The 16,240-nt window shown below is 40.5% G+C and overlaps 1 protein-coding gene across 1 annotated transcript; it reads right to left on the reverse strand.

The window, feature by feature from the left end:
- Positions 1 to 6,496: 6,496 nt before the first annotated feature.
- LOC144711711 (protein neprosin-like) lies at positions 6,497 to 9,976 on the reverse strand. Its single transcript, XM_078585728.1, has 7 exons — positions 9,661 to 9,976; positions 9,061 to 9,147; positions 8,719 to 8,976; positions 7,572 to 7,736; positions 7,397 to 7,450; positions 7,109 to 7,255; positions 6,497 to 7,017 (listed from the first exon to the last, which is right to left on the reverse strand). The coding sequence occupies exons 1-7, from the start codon at positions 9,850 to 9,852 to the stop codon at positions 6,640 to 6,642; spliced, it is 1,281 nt and encodes a 426-aa protein (XP_078441854.1). The 5' UTR covers positions 9,853 to 9,976; the 3' UTR covers positions 6,497 to 6,639.
- Positions 9,977 to 16,240: the final 6,264 nt, after the last annotated feature.

Here is a 16,240-nt window from a genome sequence, read left to right on the forward strand (position 1 = left end):
TAGAACTATTCGCACAAATAGAACAATTCGCACAAATAGAAAATAGAAGAATTCGCACAAATAAAAAATAGAACAATTCGCACAATTAGAACAATTCTCACAAACCGAACAAAATTCGCACATGGAGTCAAAAATTGCACAAAATTAATAAAATCCATACAAGCTGCGACAGAATTGCATTGAATTTGCATAATTAATATTAATTCTATGGTAAAAATGTTTATAGTATTTATTTGTTAGTAAGATTAACATTGAATAAATAATATTGGTAATTCAAATGATCCTAATAACAAGTTTTTAATGGGCATGTAACATCTACGTGATAATGTTATTGTTCACATATGTTCATGACTTCATGTTTATGAATCCTGCTATCACGTATCAACTGTTGGGAATCTTTGTGAGTACGGTGTCGAGGTATCTGTGTTATCCTTCTACTCAGTACTTTGTAGACGAGAACATAATTGTGGAGCCAAAAAAATGTGTTATTCTATGTTGGGTTGCCTATTCCTTTGTTGAATTGTTATGTGGATGATGAATGGACAGTAGAAAGATATGAAGAAAATTACAACAATTTATGTTTAATTATTGGCTCAACATATGTTTAACGGAGCAAAAAGAGAGAAGGGGACAGTTGTATTATTTTCTTCGGAAACTGAGTTTTTGGCTGCAGCAAGTGAAAGTTAGCATCAGATATGGGTCAATAAGATCTTGAAAGATGTTGGTATTTATGAGGATAGAGATTTATATTCTTTGCATGATTACAGGTCAACCATTTCCATGGACGAAAATCCTGTGTCTCATGGAAGAATAAATCACAGGGAGATCAAGCATTACTCAATCTGAAAATATGACAACGCCATAGTGATTAATGTGCAACATTGTTGGGCCCATCATCAAGTATCTGATAGATTTGCCAAGGCTTTGGGTCAATGAGGGGTTGATACATTTGTACACTGTTTGGATTTGATGTTGTAAACATTAAGTAAGAGATTGTAAAAGTGTTGACATATGAGGGCAATGAGTCTACTGCCTTATCCCTAGTTTCATTTAAAAGAATCTGCATCGAAACCACGCGAGAAATGTGGAATCTATAAAGCAAATCTATGAAAAAACGTACACATTCAAAGTGACCGATATCTTGTATTATAAAATGATTTACGTAATCGTACAGTAGAGGAACTCTTCCACCACTAAATTAACCAATATGGCAAATCTGATAGCAAAAGTATTATGTTCGACAAGGACGAACGAGAAAGAAAACTATCTGTTTTTCTGTGTCAACAAGTATTGACATTGGATTTTGGTGACGGAAAGAAGTGTGGTGCCTTCATTATCAGAGCCTTGATATCCTCCCAAGCCCACGAAAGAGAAATCTGAAGTCATTGTTCAAATTCAAAATAACACCAAGATGAAGTTTGTAGAGACTGATGTGAGAGCATCAATGGGAAGATGAATCAAAGGATGAAATTGTGAATGTTCATGAGACATTTTCTTGCACTTTCAAAGTGAAAATAAAATTTTTATCTTTAAATCTTAATCATAAGGAAGTGTGAACCATTCTGCTAGGCAATAAATATAATGGGTTGTAAATTAATATGAAATGGAGTTGGGATAAACTAACTTACATCATCAAAAGTAGGAAGGAAAAACATTAATGTTCAAACCTCGATCACAGATTTCAGTGCTATATCTGAGAAACTGTCTTTCACATCAACTTGCTATAAATGCTTAAAGGTGAGGTGTGATGCAAAAGTATAATCATAAACAAGAATAAACTTGAGGGAGATTTCACGAACATGATGGCGAGCATTTGATCATCACTAATAAAGACAGGGGCAAATGAAAATAGGCTGGCCATTTCTAGATGATAAAAACAAAATAGGATCTAACATCATCTCCCGTGAGTATGATGACGACCATGAACAGAACATAAAACCTAAAACGGAAAGAGAAGAACGTTAACTAAAGCTAAAACGTGTTTACCTATTTTGGAGACCCATCAACAGAGAGACAAAGAGAGAGAGAAATCAACATAGAGAAAGAGAGATAGATCAACAGAGAGACAAATAAAGCGAGAGAGAGCGCGAGCAAAAGAGAGAGAGAGAGAGGTAAACAGAGAGACGGGGAGAGAGAGAAATATCAACAGATAGAAAGAAAGATTGATCAACAGAGATAAAGAGAGAATGAGATATATATATATATATAGAGCAACAGAAAGACGAAGAGAAAGAGAGAGATAAAGAGATATCAATAGCAAGACAAGGAAACAGGGCAACAGAGAGATAAAGAGAGAGAGAGAGAGAGAGCAACAAAGACAGAGATAGAGATTTGCAGAGAGACAGGGAGAAAGAGGGATCGATAGACAAAGAGGCAAAGAGAGTTAATAATAAATTATTTTACTGATTTTTGGGTCCATTTCTTAGCCAAAAATATTTGAAATGCATCATGAAAGATTAAGCTTTTTTCAGTCCCTCAAGTCCATCACCCATCTCATATCTCTCGACAATCAACCCTACAGGTATTTGCATAGAAGATATCTGATTCATCCAAACATCACAGGCTGAACAATTGCAGTATTAACTCAACCCGACTGGAGGCGCTAGGCATTATGACGGTATTGTAAGGCTTGATGTCACGATTAAATGAAACATTGTGTTGGAGGACTGGCTATGGTATTGACAAATTGGTCATGAACTGAATTCAAGAAAGAAAAACATCTCACAGCAACCAATATTCTAACACGAAATGAAATCAAGAATAAAAAAAACTTACCAAAAACTTAGACATCTGAAAAATTCTGCTTCCTATTTCTGCCTCCACTATTCTCCTCATCTGAATCAGGCGCCGGAGGAGCGATTCTGGCGACGGAAATCGTAGAGACTCTAGGCTTAGAGTAAAGAATAGAGAGTAGAGAGATGGAGAGAGACAGGAATAGCGTAACGACTAGCGACGGGCCGACGAGAGACTGAGAGTCTGAGAGAGAGGGAAGAATAGAGTGTGATTTTTTCAAAAACTAAAAAAAAATTGCACAATCCAAATTGCACATGGGTCTGTGCGAAGCTCTGTGAAAATTCAATTTTGTTCTATTCAAATAAACGAACAAAATGCACAAGTCGCACACATCCACATAGAACGAACCAAATGACCATGTCTAGATGTTAACAATGATGTTGACAATGACGTTGACAATGACATCGACTAAAATTATGGCTCGTTTACGTGAACATGTTACTTGTCCACGGTATCTCTAACAGCGTAAGGCTCATGGATGGATGACAGCACAGAATGCCATTTAGTGGCTCGTCTAGCAGATATTGTTGGGTTCTATAGGCCTTGACATGGATGAACAAAATAAAACGATTCCGCAGCAGAAGACTTTTGCGAATTGAACGACATCAACAAGAACATTGAAACGAAGTACCTTTGCACAAATCTCATTCATGATTTGTTCAATCGCGGAGCGAGACGAGTCAAGCTGATCAAGTGTGCAGCCTCTAGACATATCCATGCAGTCCTCGGCACGTCGGATCTCCTTCTTCTCGTTGACGAGCCCTGTTCTTTCTCCATCAGCGTCGTTACGTGGTCATGATCACATCAGGGATGGAGAGGGGGTATGGGGAGAGTGGAGAAGAAGGGGAAGGCCCCTGAACAATTGTGGCCTGGGTGAATTTCGTTCAGGGCCTTACCCAATTTATACTTAGTGGGTATTTTTCATAAAAACCCCAAAACTTAAGTATATCTTCCAAAGTCCAAAAGACCATTTGCGTGTGACCCTCTAGGCCCATATATCAGTCTAGTTAACGACTCTAGCGGCCCAATAACCTTTATTGGCCTTCTAAATTAATTAACTATATCATCATATAGATTAATTAATGTTGGATCGATTTAACCCAATCGATAGGTCAAGACTCCAACACGTGGGGTGCCAAGCTACACCTCGTGTCCTAGAAGATACAAAGGAGTGTGTATCGACTCACTCACGGAACCTGTTCGTCATCGATTAACATGTATGTATAATCCCTCATTCACTTGACGCTCCTTGGACGACTTAGGGTATGGTCAATTGTCAAACCCTAATCGATCATCCGAGTTAGTACTGATGCATTCGGAAATCATCGGATAACTCTTCTCCAATATTTCACTGCCTTGGCCAAGGACTTCATCGCATCATCTTCCTTGAGCTGTCATCTCTTACACCAAGGGTGGACGATCCCATCTTGACCACTCAATCGTCTTCGTAAACTTGTTGATGTACAAGAACTAAGACCATTTAGAATCCTATGATTAGAGACTCGTTGGCCATCGCCAAAGTACAACCCTCCGTCCATAAGACGTCTTTGATGTCTCACGTCTAAGGACCACTTACACAACCGTGATGTGAATCAACCTGATAGATAGTTCGATATAATACCATTCAGGTATTTGTACGGATCAATTCACTAAAGAACTCTTTCTACTAAAGAACACCCACTATCTATCCTTAGTGTCTCCACACTAATGGCTATGGGAATAGCCATACTCATCATATGAGTGCGGCTAGATAATACTATTCTATCTAGATACTTCGATGTCCTTCTCTCGTATCCTTTGAATAGGAATGTTTAGAACACATCCTTAAAGACCAGTGATCTCCGTATTACGATCTCATCATAATTCACCAAGTTCGATCATGTATTCGTGAACTTCATTATACGCATCACACATGCACTATAATGAATATGAAACGAGATGAGGAATGTGTGATTGGCTTGCCGGCCACATATAATTCCATCAGATATAACCGTCCATTTTTTGGTCTGTCCATGGCCGTCATCAGTCCTGAGGTCCTACTGGGCACTTAGTCTATTTTCAATTGTGTACGAATAATGCCTTTAGAAACCGTTTCAGATGTATTTGATAAACTGTGATACCAATTATGGTGGTAGTTAGATATTTTATCATATACATCAATTTGTATTTATGTTCCCTTTGAGTTATGTTCTTCATCTAGCGTCTTTCACTTGTTGAGAATATATGTGGCATGCAAGCCAATCGCGCATTAAAAATCCCGTTCACTGTTCATTAGTACACTATATTCTTTATAATACATGTATGATACTTGTAATGAATTCAATGAATACATGAAATGGCTAATTAAATTAGGATGAGATCCTCATGCAGTGATCACAAGTCTTTAAATATGTTTTATGAATATTCATATTCGAGAAGGACATTGAAATGTCCAAATAGGATAGCACTATTTAGTCCTTCTTAAATAATGAATAAGGTCTGACTGCATTGGTATTACTGTGGAGGCACAAAGTATATATAATGGGTGCTCTTTGGGAAAGAATTTAATAACATGAAATATGTTCTAATAGAAGTGTCACCTAATGAATGACATAAGCTTTACATTTTGTGAAATATGAGCTTGTTTCAATGAATGTTGAAAGTGCACTTCGACATTCAGGTCCTGATTTCATTTATGGGTTATTACAGAAACAAACACAAGTATCTTTAGACAGTGGGATTTTGATCCTCCGTGAGATACTCTCTAATCTATTGTTAGAATGTATTTGAATGTTTGGGCTGTTTTTGGTCTTATGACTCATCTACCATGTAATTATGCTCCTTATTTTCATTGCATGGCATCATTGTATCAAATGTCCAGTGAGACTATCATACAATTCTCATCTAACCATGGTGATATTATCCTGCCCGAAGACCCACAATATTTCAAGATCATACTTCGATCTTTTTATCATCTGTTTGAAAAAACAGCATAAGATTGTTGTTTCCGTCACATATATATCTCACAAGTTTTACTTGATTATTATGGATGGATATAAATATCTCATCCAGGTTTCTCCCACTCATACACTCTGTCTAACAACAGATAGAGAAGCCACTAACCTAGTACTCCCTCTGCAATTTTAAAGTTGTATTTTCTGCCATCAGAAACCGGACGAATTAGTAAAAATCAACGCTTTCCTTAAAAAACAACAGAGAGAGAAAGGGAGAGGGAGGGAGAGAAATGAAGGGAAAGGGAGAGACTGAGGGGGAGAGGGAGAGAGAAGCCACTAACCTAAACCCTAAACCCTAAACCCTCTCAAATTTAAATTTGTATTTCCTGCTATCAGAAACCGGACGAATTAGTAAAAATCAACGCTTTCTTAAAAAACCAACAGAGAGAGAAAGGAGAGGAGGGAGAGAAATGAAGGAAAGGAGAGACTGAGGGGGAGAGGGAGAGAGAAGCCACTAACCTAAACCCTAAACCCTAAACCCTCTCAAATTTAAATTTGTATTTCCTGCTATCAGAAACCGGACGAATTAGTAAAAATCAACGCTTTCTTAAAAAACCAACAGAGAGAGAAAGGGAGAGGGAGGGAGAGAAATGAAGGGAAAGGGAGAGACTGAGGGGGAGAGGAAGAGAGAAGCCACTAACTTAAACCCTAAACCCTAAACACTCTCAATTTTTAAATTTGTATTTCCTGTTATCAGAAACCGGACGAAATAATAAAAATCAACGCTTTCCTAAAAAACAACAGAGAGAGAAAGGGAGAGGGAGGGAGAGAAAGAAAGGGAAAGGGAGAGAGGGAGGGGGAGAGGGAGAGAGAAGTGGGTTTCTCCCACTTATACACTACCTCTAGTTCCCTTTCATGGGCAATGCCCATTCCTTCCGGGACCGCCATAGTAGAAGTAATTGCCCCACTTATCGTTGCTACCAGTCCGAAGATCATAGCAACTGGACCTCTCAGTGAACGTGGAGATATCATCCGGCGCATTCAAATTATTGGCATCATCCACAGTCTGAATATTCCTGAAGTAACTCGCTTTCCCAAAACCTTCCTCTGGAAAATGCCCACTGCCCATCTGGGTAGACGTGTGTACCCCATTTTCCCCCAAGTTCACCACTTCTCCTCCCCACTCTATCATCGTTGCACTATCTCCCAAATAAGAGAAGAGAGAGGAAGGCCAGTAACCCAGCACATACTCATCCCCAAACTGCATCCACCAGTCCCCTCCTTTTGGATCCTGCCCACCAGCCAAAACCCCGGAAAAATCAAATCTTTAATATTTTAACCAAGACCCAGGAAATAATTTTAGTAGTTTTTTTAGAATTTACCTTCCACACTAGAACACTGATGTCATATTGGGATCCACCGTATGCTGAGATAGGGAAGATGCTGGCGCCTAAGGCTATGTCTGTGTTCACCTGAACGAAGCCGGAGCAGAGGAGATTGTAGCAGCCTGTCTCTTGGTAGGCGTCGCTCTGTGACCATCAGAGAGTAGAGATAATAAAAAAGGCTAGGATTATCTTCTTCATTTAAAACTTAGGTCAGAGTTCTTGGATTAAAAAACTCTTGGGTTTTGATCAAAAAGCTGAAAGATTGGCTGTGGAATGAAAGCTCACCGTCCAGTAGGTGAACAGTCGAGTGCGGTTGTCTCCGTAAAGATCAGGGCTGACCTGGTTCAAAGAAGAGAGAGAAACAGTGTAACGTGGTTTTCAGAGCCATTGTCATTACTACGCAAGTTCTTTTCTTTTTCTTTTGAGTTCTCATAATGGGTAAGACTTTGGGGAGGATTACTTGCCACCCGGCTTCAATACTGTTGAAGTCTCCTCCAAGGGGACCTCCCAAGATCCAAAACTGAGAGAGGCTGAACTCGTTCGATTGCTCAATCTGTGGGTTCCACACATTTATGGTAGCTTTGGCCCCGAAATATCTGTCTCCCTCCACATAAGCAATCGCATGCTGTGTCGTGAAAGGAAATCGATGAGATGCATACATTGATAGAGAGGGACATACAGGAAGAAAGAGGGGGGGAAGAGAGAGAAGGTAGATAAAGAGAAAGAGAGAAAGAGAGAAAGAGAGAGAAGGGGAAAGAAAGGGAGGAGAGATGCAGAGAGAAGGGGAGACATCAAGAGAGAGAAAAGGGAGTGATGGAGAGGGAGAGGAAGAAAGAGAGAGGAAGAAGAGAAAGGGGAGTGATGAAGAGGGAGAGACAGGAAGAGAGAGAAAGATGAGCGATGTAGAGAGAGAGAGAGAGACATGAAGAAAGAGAAAGGGGTGCGATGCAGAGAAAGAGACATGAAGAGAAAGGGGAGCGACGTAGAGAGAGAAAGGGAATGATAGATAGAAGGGAGAGAGAGGAAGAGAGAGAATGGGAAATAATAGATAGAGGGAGAGAGAGAGGATGGGGAATAATAGATAGAGGGGGGGAGAGAGGATGGGGAATAATAGATAGAGGGTGAGAAAGAGGAAGAGAGAGAATAGGGGAATAATAGATAGAGGGGGAGAGAGAGGAAGAGAGAGAAGGGGGAATGAGAGATAGAGGGGGAGAGAGAGGAAGAGAGAGAATAGGGGAATAATAGATAGAGGGTGAGAGAGGAGGGAGAAAATAGGGGAATAATAGATAGAGGGCGAGAGAGAGGAAGAGAGAGAACAGGGAATAATAGGTAGAGGGGGAGAGAGAGGAAGAGATTGAATGGGGAAGTATAGATAGAGGGGGAGAGAGAGGAAAAGAGAGAGAGAGAGAGAGAGAGAGAGAGAGAGAGAGATGGAGAGAGGAGAAGAAAGAGAAAGGAAGAGAGAGAAAGGGGAGTGATAGATAGAGGGGGAGAGAGGGGAAGAGGAGAGAGAGATAGAGAGAGAGCGGGAGAGAGAGATAGAAGAAGGAAGAAGAAGGAAGAAGAAGAAGAAAGCTGAGAAAAGCGAAAGAGAGCAGCTTTTTAACCTGGTGCCCACCACTATTGCTCATTGCCTCGGAATCCAAGGAGCTGGGTCTGGGAGGACCTCTGTGCTTCTTCCCATACCTCCTCACCGAGCTTGCCTTGAGAAGATCCTCTTCCTTTGTTCTTCTAATGGGGATGGTGTTCTCTGGGCATCGCCCTTTCAGATGCCACGTTTGTGAAATCCCGCTGGTTTCTCCGTTAGCGAGTTCTTCCTTTATCTCTCCTCCATTCAGCCTCAGGGGATGAAAGCTGGGCCTCGTCTAACGTAAAATTCATCGCAAACTTTATTTTTTCGGCTATCCAAGGGGACAACTATAGCGATTAAGAGCGGTTAAACAACTCACCTGAATCGTGTGGTTCTTCAATAAGGGGTGATCGAGCGCGGGTTGATTGGAGATGTGGACGCAATCGATGATATCTCCATCAGGGCTCTGCGGATCTCCCCAGGGCAGAAGAAAATTGTCATTTTATTGGAACCATGTAATAAAAAAGATTCTTTCGGCAATTTCAAGATGTTAACTCCAAGTTGTCTCTCTATTCCCTCTCCGTTTCAATGCCTTAGCCAATTTGAATAGTTGACAATCGCTACATAGAGAGACTTCAGAGAGAGGGAGAGAGGAGGGAAAGAGGGAGAGACCAAGAGAGGGAATCGAACGTGGAATCTCTTCCAGCAGAAATGCGTTACTGGGTCACTGCAGAGGAAGGAAGAAACACAGAGAGAGAATGATGGGTAGAGACACCCAGAGAGAAGAATAAAAGCAGGAAGGACTTAAACCAGAACTGGATTTCAACATAATTTGAGAGAGAGAGTGAGAGAGAGGAATCGATATGGAAGGTTTTTTAGCAGAATTGGATTATAGAGTCACCGTGTATGGAGAGATATAAAAATAGAGAGGCAGAGAGAGAGAGAGAGAGAGGTTTAAACAGAGTGGGAGGAATCGAACCTGGAAGGTCTGGACGGGCTTCTTGTTCAGGCGTTTAAGATGTCGCTGAAAATGAGCTCGCCGTTTGGCCGAAATCAGCTGACCGGAAGAACAAGCACAGAGAGAGAAACAAAGAAATGCCCACAGCAGCACCCATCCTTGGGAATAACTTCGTCTTCCTCTTCTTCTTCCTCTTCCTTGCGATGAATCCATGACAATTCAGGATTCTGAAGTTACCGCTTACTGTAGACGGAAGCCCTCTTCTTCCGCCGCCATTGATCGGCCGAGGAGATGAGCAGGACGAGCCAAGCTTAATAATGACGATGTGACAGCCGAATGAAGGAGATGAAAGGATAGCCATTGAGGAGAAGGCTCCATGTCGCGACCGGCTTCTCGCCAGCGAGGACAGATGGCTCCAAACCAAGTCTTGCCAACCTTCTCTCTCTCCCCCCCAGCAGTGTCCAGCTGCAAAGAGAGAAAACCTTACTATTGACGTGCTCATCTCTCTCTGTCTCTCTCAGTCTCTCTCAATCTTTCTATCTCTCTCTCTCAATCTTTCTCTATCTCTCTCTCTATCTCTCTGTATCTCTGTATCTCTTTATCTTTCTCTTTCTATCTCTCTGTATCCCTCTATCTTTCTCTTTCTATCTCTCTGTATCTCTTTATCTCTTTATCTTTCTCTTTCTATCTCTCTGTATCCCTCTATCTTTCTCTTTCTATCTCTCTGTATCTCTTTATCTCTTTATCTTTCTCTTTCTATCTCTCTGTATCCCTCTATCTTTCTCTTTCTATCTCTCTGTATCTCTTTATCTCTTTATCTTTCTCTTTCTATCTCTCTGTATCTCTCTATCTTTCTCTTTCTATCTCTGCATCTCTCTCCACCTTTCTCTTTCTATCTCTCTTTCTATCTCCCTGTATCTCTCTGTATCTCTTTATCTCTCTATCTTTCTCTTTCTATCTCTGTATCTCTTTCCATCTTTCTCTTTCTATCTCTCTATCTTTATCTTTCTATCTCTATATCTCTCTCCATCTTTCTCTTTCTATCTCTCTGTATCTCTCTTTCTCTTTCTATCTCTCTGTATCTCTCTGTCTCTCTCTTTCTATCTCTCTGTATCTCTCTATCTCTCTCTTTCTATCTCTCTGTATCCCTCTATCTCTCTCTTTCTATCTCTCCGTATCTCTCTATCTCTCTCTCTTTCTCTCTCTCTGTATCTCTCTATCTTTCTCTTTCTATCTCTCTGTATCTCTTTATCTCTCTCTTTCTATCTCTCTGTATCTCTCTCTATCTTTCTCTTTCTATCTCTCTGTATCTCTCTATCTCTCTCTTTCTATCTCTCTGTATCTCTCTATCTTTCTCTTTCTATCTCTCTGTATCTCTCTATCTCTCTCTTTCTATCTCTATGTATCTCTCTCTATCTTTCTCTTTCTATATCTCTGTATCTCTCTCTATTTCTTCTATCTCTGTATCCCTCTATATATCTCTTTCTATATCTCTGTATATCTCTCTATCTTTTCTCTTTCTATCTCCCTGTGTCTCTCTATCTATCTCTCTGTACACATCTCATTCTCTTTCTATGTCTGTATACCTCTTTTCTCTTTAGATATATCTCTCTCTGTATCGCTATATTTCTCTATCTCTTTCTATCTCTCTGTGTACATCTCATTCTCTTTCAATCTCTCTGTATACATCTCATTCTCTTTATATCTCTCAGTATACATCTCATTCTTTTTATATCTCTCTGTATAGATCTCATTCTCTTTCTATCTCTTTGTATATATCTCATTCTCTTTATATCTCTCAGTATACATCTCATTCTTTTTATATCTCTCTGTATAGATCTCATTCTCTTTCTATCTCTTTGAATATATCTCATTCTCTTTATATCTCTCTATATACATCTCGTTCTCTTTATACCTCTCTGTATACATCTCATTCTCTTTCTATCTCTCTGTATCTCTCTATATCTCATTCTATTTCTCCGTATCTCTCTCTACCTCTGTATTTTTCTCTATCTATTTCTGTTTCTATTTCTCTCTCTCTTTCTATCTCTCGGTATCTCTCTCTCCATCTCGTTTTATCTCTCTGTATCTCTCTATCTTTCTCTTCCGCTCTCTCTCTCTATCTCTTTCTTTATCTGTCTCTTAATCTCTTTCTCTCAGTCTCTCTCTATCTTTCTCTTTCTCTCAATCTCTCTCTATTTATTTCTCTATCTGTCTCTCTCTATATCTATCTCTCCAGTTGGCATGATAGATTCTTCTCTCTCTTTACTGTTTTATTTATTGAGCGATTAGGACATATATGTATCTATAAAATTCCACTTTCTCATGGTGAGACGTCTCTTTGTATCTTTTCATTTCTTTCTTGATTTATTGAGAAATAGCCAAACACAAATCTAAACATCATGAACGACCCAGAATGTATCTCTCTACCCTTTTAAATATCAAACTGATACGATACCCAATTGATATTTATCCAGCTCTCATGATCAAGACCTTAGTCTCTCTCTTAAGCCATATATTAATTTATCGATAAGGACGGGAACAACTACACTTCATCCGTTCATGTTTTCTGTCTTCATCGACCTCTTAATGTTACTTCTCCATCGATATACATGAATGTCTCTCTCCACTTCTCCCCACGGAGCCATATTTAACTCTACATGATAACCTAATTATCTATCTGTGTAGGCTTATCTCTCTCATTTCATTATTTACCCATCTCTGCACATGTATCACACTATCTGTGGACTCTTGTCTCATTTTATCTCTCTCTGTCTCTGTCTCTGTCTCTGTCTGTCTTTGTCTCTATCTCTCTCTCTCTCTCTATCTCTATCTCTGACTCTGTCTCTATCTCTCTCTCCAAACACTGAAGAAAGAAGGGGGTCCACATCTTTGTCGTGTATGGAGTAGGTGGTATGATAAATTTGGAGACGGGTAAACGAGGAATGAGAATAATACATGAATGATGCATCAGTAAATTAATGAAGGGGTAGAGTGACAGATGTCTCAGTTATGAGAGGTAGAGAGAGATATGAATATATCAATAGATGGGCGGATGGATATATGGGTAGCATTGCAAGAAAGTTTAGAACGATGGACAGCTTCATTAACGGATACGCTCGATCCATAGATATGTATACATCGATCATAAATATATCGCCATTTAAATGGATAGATAGATAGATCGACAGATAATACATACATATATTTATTCTAGAGAGAGAGAGACGAGAAGTAAACAGACCAAAAGATATGGTAGAGAGACGCCAAAATAGATCGATCAAAATATGTGGAAAGAGAGAAAAAAAAAAGCGAAATCTGAATGGATCCAATGGTGTACAGCTGGAGAAAGAGAGAGAGATGCCAAAATCGTTAGGTACAGAGAGAGAGAGAGAGTAACGAATAAACTGAAATTCAACGTGATAAATGTAAAGTCCAATAGATTAATCAGAGAGTGAGCGGTAGAGAGATAGATGACGATAATGATAGGTCAGCACAGCGGAAGAGATGATCTGGAGAGAGAGGTAGGCAGAGATTTACAGATACAGTGATAGTCAAAAGAACTTAAAACAACAGATGCAAAAGTCGCTCGATGAACATGAGTGAGATAAAGAGAATAATGAAGAGAGAGGGAGAGAGAGAAAGAGAACCAGATGTACAGAGATAAAGAGAGAGAGAATGGGAGAGGGAGATATACAAAGATAGAGAGAGAGGGAGAGCGAGAAAGAGAGAGATAGACACAGGAAGCGAGAGAGAGTGAGAGAGAGACAGGGGAGAATGGAGTTTTGAGGGAAAAAGAGAGAGGCGGAAGAGAGTGTTTCTGTCTGTGTGAGAGAGAGAAAGGTATAGATAGAGATAAAAAGAGGAAGGGAGAAGAGAGGAAGGGAGAGAGAGAGAGAGAGAAGGAAGATGGAGAGAGAGAGAGGGCGGAAGAGAGAGATTAAGAGGAAGGAAGACGCGGAGAGTGAGAGAGAGAGTGAAAGGAAGAAGAAAAGAGTGAGGAAGGAAGAAGGAGAGAAAGAGAGGAACGAAGGAAAGAGAGAGGAAGGAAGAAGGAGAGAAAGAGAGGAACGAAGGAACGAGAGAGGAAGGAAAAAGGAGAGAAAGAGAGGAACGAAGGAACGAGAGAGCAAGGAACAAGGAGAGAAAGAGAGGAACGAAGGAAAGAGAGAGGAAGGAAGAAGGAGAGAAAGAGAGGAACGAAGGAAAGAGAGAGGAAGGAAGGAGAGAAAGAGAGGAACGAAGGAACGAGAGAGGAAGGAAGAAGGAGAGAAAGAGAGGAACGAAGGAAAGAGAGAGGAAGGAAGAAGGAGAGAGAGAGAGGAACGAAGGAAAGAGAGAGGAAGGAAGAAGGAGAGAAAGAGAGGAACGAAGGAAAGAGAGAGGAAGGAAGAAGGAGACAAAGAGAGGAACGAAGGAAAGAGAGAGTGGAAGGAAGGAGAGAGAGAGAGAGGAACGAAAAAGGAAAGAGAGAGAAAGCGGAAGGGAGGGCGCGGAAGGAAGAAGGAAAGAGAGAGAGTGGAACGGAAGAAAGAGAGAGAAAGCAGAAGGGAGAGAGAGGGAATGGAAAGGAAAAAGGAAAGAGAGAAAAAAAAGCAGAAAGAAGAGAGCGGAAGAAAGAAGGAAAGAAAGCAGAAGAGAGAGAGAGTGGAAGGAAGAACGAAAGAGAGAGAGAGAGAGGAAGGGAGAGAGAGAAAAGGAAAAAGGAAAGAGAGAGAAAGCGGAAGGAGAGAGAGTGGAAGGAAGAACGAAAGAGAGAGAGAGAGAGAGGAAGGGAGAGAGAGAAAAGGAAAAAGGAAAGAGAGAGAAAGCGGAAGGAGAGAGAGAGAAAGCGGAAGAGGGAGAGAGTCAGAGAGAGGACAGGGAGAAAGAGAGAGAGAGAGAAACACAGAGAGGTAGTGATTGAAAGAGAGAGAGAGAGAGAGAGAAAGCGGAAGAGGGAGAGAGTGAGAGGGAGGACACGGGAGAGAGAGAGAGAGAAAGCGGAAGAGGGAGAGAGTGAGAGGGAGGACACGGGAGAGAGAGAGAGAGATAAAGGGAAAAAGACAGAGAGGTAGTGATAGAAAGAGAGAGAGAGAGAGAGAGAGAGAGAGAGCGGAAGAGGGAGAGAGTGAGAGGGAGGACAAGGGAGAGAGAGAGATAAAGGGAGAAAGACAGAGAGGTAGTGAGAGAGAGAGAGAGGTGGGAAGAGAGAGGGAAAGAGATGAGTATTAAATTCACGCACCAGCCAATCGAAGGCACAGGTTTTTGTTCTTGTCGTAAGAGGTCCTGTCCCCCTTGATTATATGTGCCAAAGAGTTGGGACAGTTTCGAAACGGGACAAACTTTTATTTTTTACCACTGTCTACCACATTTTATTAATTTTGGACCAGGAAAATGTTCAGCGGAACGTAAATTTCATTTGGATACGCAGAAAAGCATTAATTTAATTTAGAATTTTATCTTGATCTTGAGGCCAATTAAGAATTTGTTGATGATTGACGAAGTTGATCTGTCATTCGTCATTGTCTGAAGTGATGGACGGATGACTGAATGAATAGACATCGGCCATCACTCATCTGTCACAGATGACAGACCTGTGATGACAAAAATCAAGGAATGGATGACGGTGATGACTGATGTAGTTTAGGATGACGGAATATACTTTCAAAAATAAAAATTGAATAGAAAAGTACCTGCATAGAGAGAGACGGTGAAGGCAACGACCCTTGATTAAGCAGAAGATGACCATCGACAATGGGAACAAGAGATGTTGATGATGGGGGCGATGAGTGCAGACAATAGGATGTCAAGCATAGATGATGTGGATGACCACTGATGACAGGGGCAACGACTACCAACAACAGGGAGGATGATCTTTGAGGGCGGGGACAATGATTACCTACAATGGAGATGATGACAGTCAATGACCACTGAAAACAGGGATGACGAATGTCCATGATGGGGACAACTAGCATGGACAATAGGATAATTGTGGTCGACATTAAAAGTGATCAAATTATCAATATTAAAGTGATCAAAGTGTTACAACTGAAAACACTTCTTACCCCAAAAAATGAAATCATTAGATTGACTTCCAAAGGATGTCTTACTTGTAGGACTGCAAGCGAAAGCTCAATATTCAGACCTTGTAGAAGGATGTTGAAATAACCAGGTGAAGTGGAATTAGATACGAATTAAAATAAGATCAGACATTAACTTAACCTCAATTTTTTTAAAAAGAATAATTTAATTGACCATGTTCTCGAACAAAGATATGGCGTATTCCTCGTTGGATGCACTGGAGAGTCGCATCCAATAGTGTAACATTCAGTAAAGCTCAATACTATCCCACATCTAATAGTGATATTTCGTAAGTCACAACACTATGGCCAGTGAGAATAACAAGTGTACTTGTTACTTGCTTAGAGAGTTACTCCATCGCTGAGCTTGCTAGATATGGATAATCGCATACCAGTGCACATCAACCATTGCAGAGGGTTCCTGTTGTCTCCAATATAAGGCTTATAAATATTGGCCTCAACCTCATGTATGGATTCTTCTTTTGGCCTAGATTTGATGCCAACTTTGGCCAACTTGATTGTCTTAGCAATCCTGTATA

The sequence above is a fragment of the Wolffia australiana genome, chromosome 14, assembly GCF_029677425.1.
Source record: "Wolffia australiana isolate 7733 chromosome 14, ASM2967742v1".
NCBI lineage: Eukaryota > Viridiplantae > Streptophyta > Magnoliopsida > Alismatales > Araceae > Wolffia > Wolffia australiana.

Excerpts from the sequence above, each read along its gene's own strand:
- LOC144711711 (XM_078585728.1), bottom strand. The coding sequence starts at position 9,852 with ATGGATTCATCGCAAGGAAGAGGAAGAAGAAGAGGAAGACGAAGTTAT. Across the intron at positions 7,256-7,396 it reads GACTGTTCACCTACTGGACG|AGCGACGCCTACCAAGAGAC; the intron begins GTGAGCTTTCAT and ends TGATGGTCACAG. Across the intron at positions 7,018-7,108 it reads TCAGTGTTCTAGTGTGGAAG|GATCCAAAAGGAGGGGACTG; the intron begins GTAAATTCTAAA and ends GCTGGTGGGCAG.